Source organism: Petaurus breviceps, unplaced genomic scaffold (genome assembly GCF_028583685.1).
Source record: "Petaurus breviceps papuanus isolate PSGF00001 unplaced genomic scaffold, PetGlider_PUasm1.0 458, whole genome shotgun sequence".
Taxonomy (NCBI): Eukaryota; Metazoa; Chordata; class Mammalia; order Diprotodontia; family Petauridae; genus Petaurus; species Petaurus breviceps.
This window is the reverse complement of record NW_027186345.1, coordinates 246,741-268,469: the sequence shown is the minus strand read 5'-3', so window position 1 is coordinate 268,469 and position 21,729 is coordinate 246,741. Positions and strand designations below refer to the sequence as shown.

At 36.4% G+C, this 21,729-nt stretch overlaps 1 protein-coding gene across 2 annotated transcripts in view; it reads left to right on the top strand.

Annotated features, from left to right (window-relative positions):
• HIVEP1 (HIVEP zinc finger 1) overlaps positions 1-8,392 on the top strand; it is a 179,376-nt gene extending 170,984 nt beyond the window's left edge. For both annotated transcript variants that reach the window (XM_069101353.1, XM_069101354.1), the window contains exons 8-9: positions 3,057-3,571; positions 6,678-8,392. In XM_069101353.1, coding sequence (XP_068957454.1) covers positions 3,057-3,571; positions 6,678-7,856 — 1,694 coding nt within the window. In that variant the 3' untranslated portion in view covers positions 7,857-8,392. The remainder of the gene's footprint in view (positions 1-3,056; positions 3,572-6,677) is intronic.
• Positions 8,393-21,729: the final 13,337 nt, after the last annotated feature.

Here is a 21,729-nt window from a genome sequence, read left to right as displayed (position 1 = left end):
CAGGAGACCTGGGATCGGTTCTGGGCTCAGATACGTAACACCCACACAAAATAACTGGCTGTGTAACCTTGAGCAAGCTACTTAATCCTGAATGCTTTAAAAAAAAAAAAAAGAATAAAAGCCATTCCCCAATTGATAGAGCTGATATGAACAGGCAGTTCTCAAGGGAAAAGATCCAGGCTATGTATAGCCATGTTAAAAAAAAAATGCTCCAAATCATGAGTAATTAAAGATTTGCAAATTAATGCAATTCTGTGATTCCAGTTCACACCCAGCAGATTGGCAAAGATGATAGGAAAGGGAAATTATAATTGTTGTAGGGGCTGTGGAAAAACTAGGCAAATTGATGTTCTATTGGTGGGTCTATGAATGGGTACAACTATTCTGGAAAGAAATATATAATTAAACACAAAAAGTTACAGTGTGTGCCCTTTGATCCAGGTATACCATTGCTAGGCCTATGCCCAAAAGAAATAAAAGGAATAGGAAAAGTTCCAACATGGTAAAAAATATTTATAGTAGTTCTTTTTGTGATAGCAGAAGCAAAACAAAACTGAACTAAAGGGATGATCAGATGATAAATGGCTGAATAAATTATGGTTATATGAATACGATGAAACACTATTGTACTGTAAGAAATGAGGAAATAGATGATTTCTTAGAGAAAGATTTTTATGAATTGGTGTAGAGTAAAAATAAGCAGAGCCAAAAGAACAATTTATCCTATACCATTAATAATATTTAAATAATATTGTAAATATTAATAATTTTGATGAAGAATGAAATGAGCAGAACCTGGAAAACAGTATTAACACTGTAAGGACAAAGAGATTTGAAAACTGTAAGAACTATGATGATTACCAATGGTTGCAGAGGACCAATGATGAAACATACTGTCAACCTCCTGACAAAGGTGGTAGATCTTAGGGGGCAGAATGAAACATATTTTTGTATATTGCCAGCAAGGAAATTTGTTTTGCTTTACTATATATGCATTCATACATACATATGTGTGCATGTTTCAAGGAATTAATTTTTCTTCTTTTCAATGGAGTTTGTGGGCCAGAAGGACAGAAAATAGATTTCATTAAAAGAATAAAGAAATGCTAGAAATTTGGGATGTTGTACACATTTTCAGTTGAAGTCACTGTCTTGTTTTACTTTGTTAAATGAGAGCCCTTCTGGAGTAGTGGTAATCAGGATAGGTTTGTAATGTAAAAACAAAACACATCAGTAAAACTTTCTTTAAAAATAGTGACTAGGAAGAGGAGGCTTAAGTGATAAGAAATGTGGAGATTGGAATAAGAAGGGTCCTGAATAGATTCTCATGAATGGATGGAGTGAGGTGCAGTAAATAGTTCTGGATGCCTTGGTGATGAGTGTTGAAGTAGAACAAGAGATAGCTATACCAACATAAATGTGTCTTTAAGGTTTTATTTTCCTAGCTTCTGTCCTTGTAATTTCTTCCCCCCTTCCCCCCAAGCTTCCAATACCACTTTATTTTGTCTTTGAAAGAATCTACTGGGGGCAGCTCAGTGGCACAGTGAATAGAGCACCAGCCTTGGAGTCAGGAGGACCTGAGTTCAAATTCGGCCTCAGACACTTAACACAAAAACTAGCCATGTGACCTTGGGCAAGTAACTTAACCCCAACTGCCCTCCAAAAAGCAACAACAAAAAAAGAAAGAATTTACTAAAGCTCATTCACACTAAACAAGTTTCAATGGATGGTTCTCTCCCCTTGCTATTTTCATTTTTAACTAACAGTGAAAGGAAAAAACTAGAGTTATAAAATCTCTTACTTGCCAAATTTGCATTATCCATCCAGAAGTTGGAAGAGGTGATGGGGGAAGGGGGACAAGGTCTTTCCATTGACCCTGAAATTATGTAACATATATTAACCATATATTCATAATGCCAGTCTTAAATCATAAAGTGAGAATTTCCATCCACTTTGATGTTTTTAATCTTGTAGGAAATATTTATTTTGGTTTTACTGTGGCTCTTCTATAGAGGATTTGTTGAAAGAACACTAAGAATGGCACAATATGAGTGATCACAATTCCTTGAATGCTTCTGAAGCTGAATACTGAATTTCTGTTCATTTCTGAATTGCTTTCACTGCTTATCAGAGGGTTGTTGGTTTTTGTTTGGTTTTTTTAAAAAGTGCTATAGCTGGGTACAAAGCAGGCCTTCAGTAAATATTTGACTGAATCTTGTAGCATAGGTGTTAGTTACAACACTTAAAATAAAAAGATGGTAAAAATCCAAGTGGTAGCCTTGGATCCAGTACTTTATAATGTAAAGGACATATTGAACAAAAGTGTAATGATTTTCAGGCAATTTAGTCATCAAAGGAAAAATACTTTTTGCTTGTTTCTTAAATGCTTTCCTTTTACCTCCCTCCCCCTTTTAAATACATGTTCCATAGCATTCCACCATTAAAAACTGAAACAAACTGACTTGTTTGCCTGTATTCTAATATTTTACTGTCAAAGGGCTTAGCATACATATGCTTATTGTGGGTAGAAAGTTGCACTGTTTTAAAAACTCTTAGTCGTTATGACCTTAAAAGAAAGTCACATCAGTTCAACAAACTTTCCTTCAGCGCATTCTCTCTGTGTATGAGTTTGTGTTAGGCTCTGGAGATGCCACATAAAAAATTAATGTAATCTCTGTCCTCAAGCAGCTTATGATAAGACAGACTTCATGTAACCTTTGCAGGTTCTTCTTTTTGCAGAAAAAAAATTGTATATGAATTTATATAAATGCTGTGCTTTGGGAGAGGTCTCTGGCTACTAATTTTGCAGTTATCCTTGATTAAATTAGCCTACACTGATCTCTCTTCTGAATTCTGAATGTATTTAGTTCCATACAGTTATTCTCCAGTTGTTTCATGCATGTGTCTTTTGTCCTCAAGTATGATGCATTGGGGCCTACATTCAAATGTCTACAGAAAGGAAACACACAACATGTGTGCAAATGTTGATTAGTTATTGACAGTCTATTCTCAAAGCACTTTTACAGGATATCAACTTTGGGTCCTTTTTTTAACAGGTGAAAAACAAAGGTTTGGTTATGAGCAGTCAGGATGTGAGATTGAAGATTCTGATGGCCCCGATGACGATGACAATGAGAATGAAGAAGATGATGAAGACAGCCAGAGTGAATCAGTCCTATCTGCAGCACCTTCAGTTACAGCCAGCCCTCAGCACCATCCATCCAGAAGTGGTCTTCAGGAGTCTCTAAGTGCTGATGAGGAAAGTAGAATGTCAGAGTGTTTTTCTGGGGTACACTCAGATCCTATGGATGCTCTGCCTAAAGCCCTACTCACAAAGATGACGGTACTTAGCTCAGTACAGTCAGATGGTAGGAGCTCAGGTCCCCCAATTATAATGAGGCAGCACAGTACAAAAGATGAGACTACACCAGAGAAGCTAACTAGTGGAGACGTAGCCCAGTCCCCCGAAGGCGCTCCCAGGTCACCGTGCCATCAAATGTCTATAGACTATCCTGATGCAGAAGAAGTGGCAGGAAGTTTTACAATAGGACAGCCTACCAGTGGAATACAGGTAAATAGATTGTTTTTTTGTTTTTTACTTACATATTGAGTTTTTAAAATATATCTTAAGGGGGCGGCCAGGTAGCACGGTGAGTAAGAGCACCGGCCCCAGAGTCGGGGTGACCTGGGGATCGAACCCGGGCTCAGACACTTAGCACCCACCCAGAAACACCTGACCGTGTAACTTTGAGCAAAGTTACTTAACCCCAATTGCTTAGGGGCAGCCAGGTGGCACAGCAAGTAAGAGCACCGGCCCCAATGTTGGGATGACCTGGGGATCAAATCTGGGCTCAGATACTTAGCACCACACCCAGAAATAACTGGCCGTGTAACCTTGAGCAAAGTTACTTAACCCCAATTGCTTATAAAATATATATATAATCTTAAGAGGAGCAAGGGCCTCAAAATAATTAATATGATATCCAAGTGTATTACAATGGTAATATTGGATCTATTGTGTAGCTTCAGTGAGAGCATTTATTATAGGTAGATGCAGATTATTGATTTTATTTGTTCCCTCCTTTTTCTCATCTATTTTAATCATGTTTCACATCCTTTATTTTCTTTATTCTTGTATCTAAACAAATACCAAACAGTTCCTCAGAAATTATATTAGTTTGTTATTATTATTTTTCTTTGACTTTATATATGTTGCATTGTAGCAAAAAAAACACAACAAAACAAAGACTGGCACCAGCTGTGTGCCTCTTGGCATCTCGCTTCTGCAGCCTCTGGGAGCCCGTGTCCTGTCTTGTAGAACAGAGTTATTGTTACTTGCACTACTTAGTATATAGTGTTTTAAAAAATATATATATCTTGGAAGTGTTAATGTGAGTTATGGATGATAATGATTGACATGAAGACTTGGAAACTCCCCTTTGCTAGTTTCTCAAGCCCCTCCCACCCCTTAAATTTGCCCTCTAGAATTCTAATCTTGTCTTAGTTTAATTTACATTCTCTCCCTTGAAGATCTCTTTTATTCCATTGATATCCTTTTTCATCTCTGGGCAGATGACTCTAATCTCTGTCTCCCTAGAGCACCAGTCCTGTATTTCCAAATGCCTGCGAATATCAAAACACTAACAATGATAACAACAAAAACAACTAGCATTGGGGTGGCTAGGTGGCGCAGTGAATAGAGCACTGGCCCTGGAGTCAGGAGGACCTGAGTTCAAATCTGACCTTAGACACTTAACACAAAAACTGGCCGTGTGAGCTTGGGCAAGTCTCTTAACCCCAATTGCCCTACTTTCCCCCCTCCAAAAAGCAAAAAAAAACAACTAGCATTTATATAGAGTTTTAAGATTTACAAAAAGCTTTGCAAATATTTTATCCTCACAACTGAGGTAGGTGTCATTATTATCCTCCTTTTACAGATGAGGAAACTGAAACAAAAAACTAATTCCAGTTTCATGTTTTCTTCCTGATTTCACATTCCATATACCATCTCTTCCCTTTGCTGCCTCCTAGATCACTGCACTATCTCTTTAATCCATCCCCTCCTCAGTCCCTGCCTACAACCTTTCTTATTCAGGCCCTCATCTTTGATCATTTAAGCAATGGGAATCACCTAGTTTTCCTGCTTTGTCTTTCTCTTCTCCAGTCCATTATCGTATTTCTGTCTGAATAATCTTAGTAACTTGGTGCTTCTTCATGTCACTCTATTAGCAAAAAAAACAAATGCTTCATAGTTCCACACTGTCCATCCAATAGTGTAAAAACTACTGCCTAGCATTGACAGTCTTAGCCAATATTGCTAGTCTTTGCCTAGGAAATCTTATCACACACTCTTACACTTAATGAATTCTAGCCCACCTTGGATTTGCTCTCTAGCCTCCATTCTCAGCCTCTTTTCCTTCCTATATCTGACTAATCTCAGTCAACAAGCATTTATTAAATCCTACCACACAAGGAACTCTTCCTGGTGCTAGGGATCCAAATACAGAGAATAAGCAGTCCCTCCTCACAAGGAGGTTACATGCTAAAAGAGAAGAAAACACAGGGCAGCTGGGTGGCTCAGTGAATAGAGCATTGACCCTGGAGTCAAGAGGACATGAGTTCAAATCCAGCCTCAGACATTTAACACTTACTAGCTGTGTGACTTTGGGCAAGTCACTTAACCCCAATTGCCCTTCCTTCCCCCCTAAAAAAAGGCAAAGAAAGAAGAAAACGAGGATCAGTATTTTTAGAATAAAGATAAATGGAGAAAGATAAGCCCATGGGAAGGGTTCTGCATAAATGTGGTTTGGACCAAATGGCTTTTGAGATTACTTTCTGTTCTGAAATTCTGTGATTCTAGGTCACATGATGTTCCATAACTCATGATTAGCCCACTTTAAAGTTATCATATAGTGATTTTCCCTATGAAGCATCTGATATACTATTATCACTGAAGGGGACCCTGCCTATCTTTGGAATATATAAGTACCATAGTTAGACTTATTGAAAATTTGAACTTGAAACATATTTTAGCTTATGTTAAGATAACACTGAATAAAAGGAATTGTTCTTTCAGAATTTGATTCTCCAGAGATCTTTTAACCCAACTAGTATGTCCTTCAGTTATACTCAAGAGAGTCTTGACCAGAAAACCGTTGAGAAACAATAAGACATAATGGGAAAAGCCATGTATAGATAGTCAGGGGACCTGAATTCAGATCTTGACTTTGCTACTTTGTACTTGTTTGACTTGTGCAGGTCACCTCAACTATTTGGGCCTCAGTTTACTCACCTGTAAAATTGAGAAGGTAGATTTAAATTACCTCTAAGGTCTCTTGTAACTCTAAATCTATGAATAGATCTATAATCTTGGAGATGGGACCAGATTGCCCCTCACTCTGAGACTCTTTCTATGATTTTATGATCTATCCCCAAAGTTTATATTTTCTTGAAGTCTCTTGTGACTAGTTATATCCTTGTAACAATAAATCCTTTAAAATTTTTCAATGAAAAATTTCATTGCAATTCACCAAATTAACTCTTTGTTAATTTGTTACCAGAAAATAATAGAATCCACATTGTCATTTTGGAAAATTTGAGTTCATTGCCACACAAAATAGTACAAAAAGGTGAAGTTTTATTTCTCCATCTCTCTTTTTCTCTTTTTTTTCCCTTAGAATGTACCCTCTCTGCAACTTCCTTCTCCAGCAGCAGACCATGGCACCCAGACAGCAATGGTGGTCCCATCAGTGGCTTCACCTTATCCTAAGATCCAAGAACAGAAACAGCAAATACCTCTGCAGCATATTACAGAATTGATGCCTCCTCAGACTCATTTGTTTAGCCATCTTCCTTTGCATTCACAGCAGCAAACCAGGACACCCTTTAGCATGATTCCAGTCGGAGGAATCCATGTGGTTCCTGCTGGCCTTACTGCATACTCTACATTTGTACCAATTCAAGCTGGTCCCATGCAGCTTACTATTCCAGCTGTCGGGGTGATTCACAGAACTACAGGTCCTTCTGGGGATCCAGCCACAGAAGTTTCTGGCACTACAAATCCAACTGGGGTTGCTGAATTAAACAGTGTCATGCCATGTATTCCTATTGGCCAGATTGGTGTCCCAGGCCTTCAAAATCTGAGTGCACCGAGCTTGCAAACTCTTCCACCATTAAGCATGGAAACTGTAAATATTTTAGGCCTAGCCAACACAAATATCACCCCCCACGTACGTCCTTCAGGACTCGCACTAAATGCTGTAGGTCTTCAAGTAATGACTGCAAACCCTTTGGCCCAAAGCAACCCTAGCCCTCAGACACACATTCCAGGCCTACAAATATTGAACATAGCACTGCCTACCTTAATTCCTTCAGTTAGTCCAGTAACTATAGATGGACAGGGAGTTCCTGAAACACCAGCTTCCCAAAACAAAGCGTGTGAAACTCAACCAGAACAGACTCTTGCGGTGGATCTCAATCAGATTGCCGCTGCTCTATCTCCTCAGGGGTCACCTAAAGCCCGTCGGTACATTGGAAAAGACTCAAATGAGCCCACTCTTGCAAGAGAACATGGAAAGCTTGATGGCACAGGTAAAACTGACACTGAAACAACTGACTTGGTGAATCATGGGACGTCAAAGCATGAAACCACTTCTCAGCAGGGCAGACAGGGCTGCAGCTCAGAGCCCCTCCTGAGCATGCAGGTTGAGGGGGCAGCAATGTCGCCAGGCCATGGGGCCAGCTCTCCAGAGAGGCAGGTGCACAGGCCCCCCAGCCTGCCCCGCAGGCAGAATACAGTGCAGTTTAGTGATGTCAGTAGCGATGATGATGAGGACAGGCTTGTAATAGCAACCTAGATTTTTTTTTATAACACTTAAAGGTTTCTTTGCAAACCTACCTTTCCTTAAAGCACATTTTTTCTGACACAAATTAATTATTCATCTTTGTGCAATCATGAAATTTTGACCAATAATTGTTGTTTCTTGTCAGCTCCAACCATTTTTGTACATGTTGTATAGACAATTGTGCCTTTTTGGAGTTTTATGTTTAGAAACTTGTACAGATTGTTGAAAAAAATCTATCTATATATATATATATATATAAAATACATATTATATATGTATATGAAAACCAGGTAGCTGCTTGTGTTTAGTAAGTAAAACATCTTATGTCAAATGAAATGATTAAATTATATGTTGCACTGTTAAATGTAAATTTTTATGGTTGTAGGGGAAAATTTCTGTGTACAGATTGGTATGTAAAACTCCATATTTATTGTATCCATATTAGTCTTGGAAATGGGTGTCTCCATCTTGTGTAAGACAGTAGCTTTACACTTCAGACAGAATTTCTCTGTGTTATGAAATGTTCCAGTAAAATTTTGTTTACTGACTTTACCATTGTTCACGTTGTGCCTTCTTTATGCCATCCAGGGACTAAGGAGGAGCAGACTCAACTCACGTGTCGGTCTAGTCTGCTGCCATCCTCTTTTTTTTTTTTTAGTAGCAAAGTGGGGAGGGATATAATAGAATTATTGTTTTTGCCATTTGGAACTAAAGTTAATGCCATCAAGATATTTTTTTTTTTTATCATGAGCAGTATTATATTGTGCTTGGTTATTTTGACAGAAACCTTTCTAAAGATATCTTTGCACTAAGTCAAAAAGGCAAATGGGATTTAGTTTAAAATGGGTATTTCAGTTGTAATTTTAAAATGTGAACATAAAGATGTTTTATAAAAAAAAAATAATAAAACATAGTACCAAAAAAATGTGTATCGTGAGAGCATGGTTTGGATGCAACCAATGAAAAGTAGTTCACTGACAATAATGTATACATAGGATTTATTATTTAGCAAGTTTCCCATTGTCCTGAAGAATCTTTTCCATCTTTAATGCACCTTTCTGCTAAATTGGTCACTTTTAACTTTGTTTCAGGAAATGTTAACTTCCAGCTTTAAGAAATTTGATTTCACCATGTTCTTTTAGGAAAATAAAATAAGGATTTTTTTGTTCACAAAACAAAGACCAAAGAACAAAGAAGCTGCAGGAAATTTGTCATGATGCCTCAATAAGATAGGTAGTCTTTGAAGAAAGGAATTTTTAAATACCATAATTGAAAGAGGTTTGATACATGGAAGGGAACCTAAATGGAATTCTCTAGAAAGCCCTAAAATGCTTACTCCTTGAAGGTTATTGGCAATTTGAAGTTGACGTGATGTTTAATGTGCAATTTAAGTTTTTTGGGATTTAATATAATGAAGCATAAATTATAGTCAACATTTTTAAAATCAGTTAAACTTCAGCAAATTAAGAATCAAATTTCATCAAAATAATAAAAACTGGCTTTCCACAATTATGTGTTTTGTTTATTATATGCTATAATCAGTGATTGAAAGATTTTTAAATAATCCTAGAGCTGTAATGGGACTGCATTGCCTTGTAAATGTATTCCTTAAATAATCCTAAATTTTTTTTAAAAGCGTTGCTTACATATCAACCTTTTATGCTTTAATTATTCGGATTTTCTAAAAAGTTAACACCAGCATAAATGTGCCCAGGCATGGTGGCACATTCTTGTAATCCCAGCTTTTGGAGAGGCTTAGACAGATGAATCTGAAGCTCTCGAGTTCTTATATGTAGTTGGTCATGCACTAGATTCAGAATCAATATCATGAACCCCAAGAAACAGTGGAAGTCACAAGGTTATCAGAGGAGCAAACTGGCCTATGTAAAAAACTGATCAGTGGTGAAATCAAGCCTGTGAGTATCTTCCTCCATTTCCAGACTGAGTAAGATTTGGAGAACCATTCTCTAAAAGAGATGGATGGATGGATGGATGGATGGATGGATGGATGGATGGATGGATGGATGGATGGATGGATGGAGACAGAGATTTGGAGACCCATTCTCTAAAAGAGAAAGATTTGGAGACCCATTCTTTAAAAGAGATAGATAAATAGACAGATATTGTATATACTGTATATATGGGATTTATATATATGCATTTATATGTATATATGTTCATATATACATGCTTATATATGGCATGAATGTGTCTGAAAAAATAAGATTTCCTCAAATTTGAAGGTAGTGAGATGTCTGTAGCTTACAAGATGATGCCTAATAATTTAGAGTTGAATTTTTATGTTCATTTTTTATTGAACTTTCTTAATGTGAAATATTGAACATGTTTATATATTCCTTTGCAAACTGTTTTAGAATACAAGGTTTAATTAGTGTGAATAATGACCATTAAGTGGTCAGAGTATTTGAATTTGCAGTATCCAAAGGTATAATTGTATGTAAAATAGTGGTAATTCCAATCCAATGGAAATATGAAATCAATTTTTAAAATAACTTCTTTATTAATATAACAAAGGGTAATAAAAATGTGTTTCTAATTCAGATTTACTACAAAGTAATAAAGTACTTATTGAAAGCAAATTTTTAAAACATTAATGTTATCTAATATATTCCTGAAGACAAGGCTACATTGATATGACAAAAATATCATTATTGGTGTCTAAGATATTTCAGCAGTGTATACTGAACTGTCTTCTCTTCAAATCTTCATATGCTGGCAGGTGCAGAGAACTTTATGCACGTCTTGGTGAAATTTGCCTTCCTCAGTCAACAGGATCAGCATCCATAATTTTTGACTTCATGACTTTTGCAGCTCAAAAAACAATCCAGATTGAGAGTGAACTCCTTTTTTGCACGTTATCTGCTCTTTTAGCATCACTGTTAGTTTCTTAAACACTTTTACATCTTCACACAATGAATCAAGTATAATTGTATTACCTGAGACATTATCTAAAATTAGTAATTCAATGTTGTGATCTATCCAGTATTTTTCAACATCTGGGCTAAAATAACTTGAAAACCAGTATTCAGCAGCAGTTTAAACACTCAGGCTTTCTGATCTGGTTGCCAAAGAACTAGAAACAATCAGTGGTTGCAGCTTCTCAGAGCAGGAGGATTTCCAGACTGATAAACAAGCTTTGGTTGTCATTTAACATTTCTTTCTGTATTACTTCCCAATATAAGTATCAGATCATCCTTAGACACTTTAAATCCAAGTTGGGTTGTTTTTTTCTCTTCTGGAGATGTATATTTTGGAAAGTATCCTTTTCCAGAATAATCTCATTTCATCAACATTTTTAGTATCCATCTTTGATTATTTTCTTCCAAATATGAAGGTACTGTCATGTACTCATCTACATTGATTACCTCTCCAGTAATTTTAATAGTTGGCAATGGAACTCAATTTTTAAAGTGACTTACCAACCAAAATTTTCAATAAAAGTTACTTTAGTGTCCATTTCATTTCCATTTTCTTTCACTGCTTTAAATAATTTTAAAAAAATTTGAATGATGGCTGTGATCAGAAGAATGTGCTTTTTTATTGCAGTCTTCATACAGCTAAAAGATATTTCAATCATAGCAACACTTCTGTTCCTCGTAATTATTTGCAAACCAAAAAAAAGGATAATGCAAATTGACTTTTATTCTTTTGTTTCTCCTGCATGTTACATAATATTTGGTGCCACAGATTCAGGCATTCCAACATCTTGTCCTCTTTTAGAGTTACTTGCTGTTTAATAATATCAAGTTTTTATTCTAAAGTAAGAAGCTTCTCATTTCTGCATTGACAGTGTTTCCATCTGAAGTATTCCTCCTGTTATCCATTTTTAAAGGTTCTTTAAAAAGAATTATTGTAACTTGGCAATAGGGTACATAGCAGTATGTCACATTCACAGGAGACATTAGGCAAGTACAGACTGATGATGTACTAGTGTGTTAAAGCCCTTGAAACTCATGTGTGATGGATTAATTTATTTTTGGCTCATGTTAAATGCAGCATGATACCATTTTATAATTCAGATAATCTCATTCTGCATTTTCCAAACTCAACTACTTTTATTAAGGATTCTTAGATTTGGTGGGATTGAGTTTAACGGTAGTATCCTTAAGCATTATCCTATGAATAAACTTTTAATATTGATTATTTTTATTGCTTTAGAAACTAAGTATTAGCTTTTAATTTGTCCAGGTGTTGGTACTGGAATAAGAAAATTTGTTAATTATAGTATATTACCTATTAGAAATGTAAGCAATACAGACATTTGAACCATCACTTTTTACATTTACAAAAATCATTTTCAAAGTGGGTGTTACAATTACTGTAATTAGTTTTGACCTGCTACTTTACAAGCTGACTTTTCTTCAGGAAGCACTGCTTTTCCTTCATCTTTCCTTCCCAATATGAATAACTTACAAATAATGAAATACAGGGAACTGCCAAATGGGACAGAAATGTTACTTTATTCTGGGTGTTATAAAATGTCAAGGTCAGTGGATAAGTAGTGTATTCTAGAGAAGGATGGTGCAAATGTATTAAGTGCCAACTCTGTGATTAAGTGCCAACACTGTGCTAAGTGCTGGAAATAGAAAGGCAAAAAGCAGTCCCTGTTTTCAAGGCATTCCCTGTCTAATGGGGAGATAACATGCAAACAACCATGTATAAACAAACTCTACGAGATACATTCGAAACAATCAGAGGGAAGACATTAGAATTAAGGGGGCTCAAGAGGCAGAGATAAAAGAATAGTCTAGGCATGGGGGGAAAGCCAGTGAACTTGCACTGTTGAGAGATGGAGTGTCATGTGCGAGAAATCCTAAGAAAATCAATGAAAGGTAAGGGGAAGATGAAGGGGGGCAATTTACAAAGTGTTTAAATGTCATAAAGAGATTTTTTTTTTTATTTTGGATCCACTGGAGTTTTTTGAGTAGGGAAGGGGATATTGTCAGACTTGCACTTTAGGAAGCTGAGCAGAGAATGGACTGGGGTAGGGACAATTGGGGCAGAGAGACCAACCAACAGACTATTGTAATTGTTCAGGTGTAAGATTATGAGGGCCTTAATCATGGTGGTGGAAATGACATAAGTCTCACTTGTATTGGCAAATCCATTGGCAAAAATAGAGGTTAAAAAAACAAGCATTACTAGATTCAAGCAGTGGGGAAATAATTTATAATTTCTTCCTATGAGTATATATTGTAATATCACGAGGATGCACTAAGTTAATTATTTATACAAAGAGAGGGAGAAAAATATCATAACTAGCACCAGAAAGACCTCAGGCCATATAGTTTGGTTCCTTATTTTACAGATGAGAAAATGAAGCTCATGTCAGAAGCAAGCAAAACATGCCTCTGCAAATTTTACACAATGCTCCAAGTTCTGTCTAGGGCAGGAATTTTCAACTTAGAACATGTAAAGTTATAATAGGGAGACAGTCAAATATAGATAGGTAGATTGATAAATAGATGATAGGTAACTTTCAGTATAATTTCTTTCGTGTAACCCTATGTCTCTTATGAATTATAAATTATAAAACTTTCTTAGGAAAGGTCCACAGGCTTTACACCCATAATGTTAGGAACTCCCGTCCATTGCCAAGAATAAGTTCAATCCTTTTTCTATACAAAAGCCTTCCAGATGCATAAAGATAGCTATTTGTCCAGCATGCGTCTTCTCCTCTAGCCTAAATATCACCAGTTCCTTAATCTAATTCTCTTGTAGTATGATCTCCAGTTCCCTCACCATCCTGCTTACCCTCCACTGCATGTGCTCCAACTCAAAAATCTGGCAGCCAGTACTGAACACACTACTCCTGATATGGTCTGATCAGCAGAGAGCACAGAAGAACTGTAATCTCATTTGGTATATGATACTTCTTTTAGCACAGCTGGGAATAATATTACCTTAACTTTCTTTCATATTACCCTATTCATTCATAATCGGCTTACAATTTAGTAAACTCACAGATCTCTTTACACACAACTTTGCCTTGTTCACACCCTCCTTGTCTAGTACTTGAGGGCTAGATTATTGTTATTTATTTTGTTCTGGATGTTTATAATTATTTATTTTATTTAAAGAAATAAAAAAAGCATTTCCTTAACAGAAGAGAAAAAAGACGATTATACATGAAACTGCAAATCTGTTTTGTACAACTTTTAAATATATATATTAAAGTTATCATGTAACTTTCTTTCCCCCCCCCTTTTTTCTTCCCTCTCTCCTCCCTGCACTAGAAATGGCTACAATTAGACACAAATCATTCTATACAGACTTCTATTTATCAATTCTTTCTCTGGGTGCATTAGTGTCTTCCTTCATAGGTGCTTTGTAGTTAATTTGGGATTTTTTTAAATTAAAGTATATGCTTTTGCATCGATTACATTAGATTCAGATCATTTTTCTAGTCTATACAAATTTCCTTGCATTCTTACTCCATCCAATAAGTTCATTATCTCTCTGAACTTCACATCAGTAAGTTAATGATGTCATCTATAATTTTATCCAAGTCAATAATAAAAATTATAAACCGCTCGGGGTCAGGGATAGATTGTTGAGGCATAACATTAAATGCCTTTCTCCACAATAGCAGTGATGCATTGACGAATACTTTTTGTGTCCAGTCATTCAACAAGGTTCTCAATTTACATAATGTATTATCGGTCCAGACTAGAGGTGTCAAACACATGACCCAATATATTTTATTATCTGGCCCATACCAAATTAAAATATAGTTGGAAAATATTTTTAAAGATAAATAAAAATAAAACATTGATAACATTTCACTTTAAAACCAAGTCAATATGCAACACAAAGAGATCCTTTTATAGTGGCCCCTGATTGTTTGAGTTTGACAACACTGAACTGGACCACATTTACTATGTTGTCCATAGACAACACATGAAAAACTTTATCAAATGGTTTGATGAAATCTAGGAATGTGTCTATTGCATTCCTCTTGACCCACTGGTCTAGTAATTCTATCCAAAAGGAAATGAAATTGTCATATGACCTAATCTTGATGAAACAAGTGTCCCTTAGTGATCACTGCTTCCCCTTATGAATGTTCACATATTATCCTGTTAGGAATTTTTTTTATTCTTCCATGAAATAAAGTCAAGCTTGCAGTTTTCATAATCTACTCTCTTCCCTTTTTTGAAAAATGTGAAAATACTTCCCCTTGTCTCATTCTGGAGCAGGTCCTCTTTCAGGACCCTAGAATATACTTCAAACAGTTAGATGGTGCAATGGATAGAGCACTGGGTTCAGAGTCTGGAAGACTCATCTTCCTGAGTGCAAATCTGGCCTCAGACATTTACTAGCTGTGTGACCCTGAGCAAGTCACTTAACTCTGTTTGCCTCAGTTTCTTTATCTGTAAAATTAGCTAGAGAAGGAAATGGCAAACCTCTCCAGTATCTTTGCCAAGAAAACACCAAATGGGGTCACAGAGAGTCAGAGACGACTGAAAAATGACACAACAAAGAATATAGTTCATCTGGATCTGTTGCTTCATCATTTTCTCAATCTTAAATCCTTGACCACCATTTTTATTTTAGCATCCCCAGGCTGAAGGTTATAGTATCATCATTGTCATCATGCTGTTTTTGTTTTTCCATAGTGACATAGTCCTTATAAAGGAATAATATTTTAAAGGTGGATGCTTGTTCAGAAGCTTCTGGGATCCTTTTAATTTTAAGATACTCTAATTTTATTACACATATACACACATACACATGCCCTTTTTATTCTTATATCATAACAAAGGGGAGAGACAGTCTGGATGAATGTTAAATATATGAATAGTATTATGAAAGTAATTTTCACTGTAAATATTCACTGGCCTAAAGATAATAACTTTCCTTTTCTCAAAATTATATAAATTATATTAAGCATAATTCATACTGTGTTTGCACTTTGAGATTATGTATAATTAGTATAATAATAAGAAATAATTAGTTTGTAATGTAATATGTGTATTTTAGAGGAGTTTGTATTTGTATCCACAAAACACCTCATTTGTTTTCTTCTGAAATCAAAATGAGTAGTCTGATAGCATGCATATTTGGAGAGATAATATGATGATGATAATACATGTATTTCTAAATGATTTTCCGAGAATGGAGATGAAAACAAATGTTAAGTGCATAATATTGTAAGTATAAATCCCAAAAGAATAATTTTAGTTGGTTATAATTTGTGTTTGATATCTATATTAAGTAAACTTCCACAATTCATTTTAACAAAATCCTTTTGCTCCATTTCTGATCTGTTGGTGAAAAAAGCTAGATTACTAGAAAAGGAGTAGAGTGATGTTAGATTCTTATCATTCTTGGAACAATTCCAATTTAACACAATGAAATAAAAGTCCCTAAATTTCTATCTTAGGAATTTATTTCCTAAAAGAATGCGCTCAATTTTCATATCTTTGATAAATAAGCTAATTATTTAAAGAGTCTTCCCATAAAAGGGAAAGAAATATTAGGATTTTTTGATTTCCCTACATTTGAGAAATAAATATAATTTAGAGAAAGCAATAGTATGAATTTAGGAGGAAAATGAAAAATTCATATATTCTACCTTACACAAGATGGTGTTGGTTACAAATGAAAATTATAAGATTTTTCCATGTTTCAGAAACAACTTTCAAAAAATGGTACTCACAGGGGCAGAGACAAGATGGTGGTATAGAAGCAGGAAAACTCTGTGAGCTCCCCCCCATAACCACCTCAAATACCTATAAAGTATGACTCTAATTTTAGAGCTACAGAAACTACAAGCAACAGAGAGAAACAAATCTCTCACTGAAGGCAGCCCAGCAGGCCAGCAGGAAGTGTCCATTGCAGCATGCTGGGAGCTGAGCCCAGTCCCGCATGTGAGCCTACGGTTTTAGCACAAGAGTGGCCCCGACTGGCAGCAGATGGAACAGACCTTGGGAGAGTGGATCACCAGCAGCTGTGGCAGTTTCCAAAAATATCAACCCATAAATGCCAAAGAAAAAGTAAAAGGTCAGTGTAGAACTCTGGGGGGACCAAGGTGTGGTCCAGCCTCTGCCCCCCGAGGGAGAAGCAGTGGAGGTGTGGTAGCCATGCAGCCACCTCCATGTGGCTGCTTCAGAGCTCCCAGCCTACACATCGTAGGGGGGCCAAGCTACCATTCACAGGGTAATTGCTCTTGCTTTAACCTTTCTGGGTCTGTATCGTGTTCTGGGTGGTGGTCCTGAGGTGTGTGACCAGTGAGCCAGAGCATGTGGAGGCTATAGAGACAGCACCATCCTAATAGCTCTGGCAGCTGCGAAAACCCCAGAGATTTGGGACAAAGGTCTCCCCTCTGGAAGCAGAGTTATACTGTGGCAAAGAGCTCAAAGGTCAAGTAATTGAGTGGCAATATGAGCAAGCAAAGGAAGCAAGGCAAGCACAGCAATCCGACTTTAGATTCCTTTTTTGGGGACAAAAAGGACCAAAGCATGAAATGCAAGGAAGACAACAAAATCAGAATCCCTGCACCAAAAGCTTTTTTTTTTAAACAATCAGGGTTAAGTAACTTGCTCAAGGTTACATGGCCAGTTATTTCTGGGTGTGGTGCTGAGTATCTGAGCCCAGATTTGATCCCCAGGTCATCCCGACACTGGAGCCAGTGCTCTTACTCACTGAGCCACCTGGCCGCCCCTAAGCAATTGGGGTTAAATAACTTGCTCAAGGTTACATGGCCAGGTGTTTCTGGGTGGGTGCTAAGTGTCTGAGCCCGGGATTCGATCCCCAGGTCATCCCGACACTGGAGCTGGTGCTCTTACTCTCTGTGCTACCTGGCCTCCCTGTGCACCAAAAGCTTTTAAGAAAAATATGAATTGATTATAGGACATGGAGGAGCTCAAGAAGGATTTTGAAAATGAAGTAAGAGAAGTGGAGGAAAAATTGGGAAGAGAAATGAGAATGATGCAAGAAAATCATGAAAAGAGAGTCAACAACCTGACTGAAGAAAATAACACCTTAAAAAATAGACTAACTCAAATTGCAAAAGTGGCCCAAAAAGCCAAATTTGCCAGATGGAAAAAGAATTGAAAAAGCTTACTGAAGAGAATAATTCCTTCAGAATTAGACTGGAGCAAATGGAAGGTAATGACTTTATGAGAAATCAAAATACTATTAAACAGACCCAAACAAATGAAAAAGTAAAAGGCAATGTGAAATATCTCATTGGAAAAACCACTGGCCTGGAAAATAGATCCAGGAGAGATAATTTTAAAATTATTGGACTACCTGAAAGCAATGATCAAAAAAAGAAACCAGAAATCATCCTTCAAAAATTTCTCAAGGAAAATTGCCCTGATATTTTAGAACCAGAGGGCAAAATAGAAATTGAAAGAATTCACCAATTGCCTCTTGAAAAAGATCCCAAAAAGAAAACTCCTAGGAATATTATAGCCAGGTTCCGAGTTCCCAGGTCAAGGAGAAAATATTACAAGCAGCCAAGAAGAAACAATTTGAATATTGTGGAAACACAATCAGGATAACAGGATCTAGCAGCTTCTACAATAAGGGATCAAAGGGCTTGGAATATGATATTCCAGAGATCAAAGAAGTTAGGATTAAAGCCAAGAATCACCTTCCCAACAAAACTGAGTATAATGTTTCAGGGGAAAATATGGTCATTCAATGAAATACAGGACTTTGAAGCATTCTTGATGAAAAAAACAGATTTGAATAGAAAATTTGACATTCAAATACAAGAATTGAGAGAAGCATGAGAAGGTAAACAGGGAAAATAAATCATAAGGAACTTATCAAAGTTGAACTATTTACATGCCTACATGGAAAAACAATAATTATCACTTATGAAACTTTTCTCAGTATGAGGATAATTGAAGGGAATATAAATGTATACATATATATGCATATACATACATATATATGCCTATATGGGAGGGTATATGTGCATATTAACAAATATGTGTACATGTATACATAGATAGAGGTCACAGGATTAGTTGAATAGGAAGGGATGATATTTATAAGGTGAAATTGAGAGATGAGAGAGGAATATAAGGAGAGAAGATGGGGAGAGAGAAAATGGGGTAAATTGTCATATAGAAGAGACAAGGGATAACTTACAATGGAGGGGAAGAACAGGAAGACAAAAGGCAATGAGTCAGCCTTGCTCTCATTGAATTTGGCTGAGGGAGAGAATGAAGAAAACACTAAATTGGGTATCTTGTCCTAGAGGAGAGTAGGGGGGATGATGGAGGGGAGGTCAGGTTAGTGGGGGAAGGTATTTAGAAACACACACTTTTGAAAAGGGACAGGGTCCAAGTAGAGGATAGAACAAGCAGGGGCAGGATAGGATGGAAACAGTCTTTCACAATATATCCACTATAGAAATGTTTTGCATAGCTACACATGCACAGCCTATATTGAATTGCTTATCTTTCCAGTAAGGGTGGGTGACAAGGGAGGAAGGGAAAGAATCTGGAATTCAAAGTTTTAAAATCAAATGTTTTTTTGAAACATTATTTACATGCAACTGGTAAATAAGATATACAGGCACTGGGGTATAGAGATCCATCTTGCCCTACTGGAAAGTCAGAGGGGGAATGGGGGAGTATATAGGAGAGAGCAGATTGGGCGAGGGGGAATACAGTGGAATTGCTGTTTTGGGGTGGTGGGTAGAAGAAAAATGGGGAGAAAATTTTTAACTAAAAATCTTGTGGAAATGAATGATGTAAACTAAAAATAAACATAAAATTTAATTTTAAAAATATGGTACTCAGCTTAATCATTTTCCCCTTACTTTCCTTCCTGTTCATTTCTGAATAACTGAGGTAGAAAATGAGATATCATTAAATATGTCAATATCTCACAATACATTTAAAATTATTTAGTGAAGACTAATAGCCACTTCGGGAATTTGGTAACTAATGCTTTTTATTCATTCATTTTTAGTTGTGTGAAAGGGAGTGCTTTCAGTTAGCTAATCATACGAGTCCTGCTAAATGAGATGTGAGGAATCTGTGTTAGATGCAAAATTAAAAGTCTATCCATTCCTAGTGTTCAGTCATGAAAAGAAACTTTCTTGAAATCAATCAATTAGCCAAGCATGGTTAGCTTTCCTTGACAATAGTAAGTATATTTTAGCCAGCAAGGTGGAATGTTAAGACTGATTTGGATTCTGAAGTTGCTTCCTTTGAGATATTTGAAATCATTTTTTTTTCATCATGGCACATTTAGGATTTTCCTTTTTAACTACATCCTTATTACTAGAAATTTTAGACTATATTTGTAAATTACAACTGGAACCTTGTACATCCTCATTAGCAGACCATAAGTCCCCATTTGTTATTTATAAATAGAGTTTAAAACTTGTTCATATGTTCTAAATATATTTAAAATATAATTTAAATATAATGAGGATATTATATTTTACTTATAGATAGCCAGTCTTGGGCAGTAGACGAGACAAGACAAGCAAGAAGTATTTATTAAGCATTTACTATGTGCCAGTGCCTAAGGATACAAATACAAGCAGGAGAACAATAGTCACTGCCCTCTAGGAGCTTACATTCTAATGGGAGAAGACAACACATAGAAGACAGCGAAAAATCAGAAGAGAGAGGAGTATTGATGAACATACTCAGGGGCATGACTGTAAAGTCCTGAATATCAGGGGCAGAGCAGTACATATAAGAATAACTTTAATTGCAAAGCAAAAACAAAAAAAATCTTTTGCTTCATTTTTTCATTAAATAATTTATCTTTATATTGAGAACATCAACTTATAGATGTGCCTGTTGTACTAGTCTTTTGAATTCTTACCAGTATTTTAGGTTAAAAAAATAAATAACATATTTTTACCATTATACTATTTAGTTACTTTTTAAAAGGAGGAACAGGGAGTAGTCATAGCTAAGGTATATAACAGTTGATGGCTTGTAAAGCACAGTGTGTATATATAATTTTCTTTGATCTTCACAACATCTGTATGAGGAAAGTGCTGTTTTATCCCCATTTTAAAGACAAAGAAATTAAGATTGAGAGACTGAGTGACCTTTATTGAAAGTCACATAGTAAGTAAATGTCTAAAGTAAGATTCAACTGTACATCTTCTGTATTCCAAGTCCATCATTCTGTCCACTTTGCTGTGTCTAGTCTTACCCATGTCCCCTAAGTGAAATATCAGTATATTTTCTATCCCAAAGCAGAGGAGTTTATAGGTAGAGTAACATAAAGGAAGGAAAGTGTATTGTTAATGTATTTTTGCTTAATGGGAAGATCTTTCCCATCCTTTGATAGGCCCATGTGACCTGCTTGAGTCACATGGAAGCCTGAATCACATGAATCTGTGGTGGGAAGAGCTTGCTGAGCAGGTAGAGGAGGAAGGGGTGGAGCAGAGCTGAGAGGAAGTTGGTCAGAGCAGGTAGAGTTGAGGGAGATGGAGGAAGAAGGTAGTAAGTTGTAAGTCCTTCTGTGGAAAGGCCCTAGCAGGGGGGAAGGCTTGAAGATGGCTGTACCCCCTACACTATTATTGTGTATAAATTTCTTTATTGCTGTTGTGGATTTGACTTTCTGGTGTTGGGATTTGGCTTTCTGGTGTTTGGATAAATGTTTTGGTTCTGTCATTTACGTGGAGAGTCTGTTATATTTTTTGATTCCGAATTATGCTGGCATATTCATAGCCAATGTAGGTACTGTGAACATCATGTTGGTGCTGCAGAAAGGCTATACCTCTGCGCTTCCTTCTTTAGGATCTCCCTCTGCTTTTCCTGCTACCTGTTTCTTTATCAGCCTTATAATTTATATGTTTAGGGTCCCCTATATAACCTACAATTGTAAGTAGGGACCATGCTCCATGGAGAGCATCAGAATACATGGG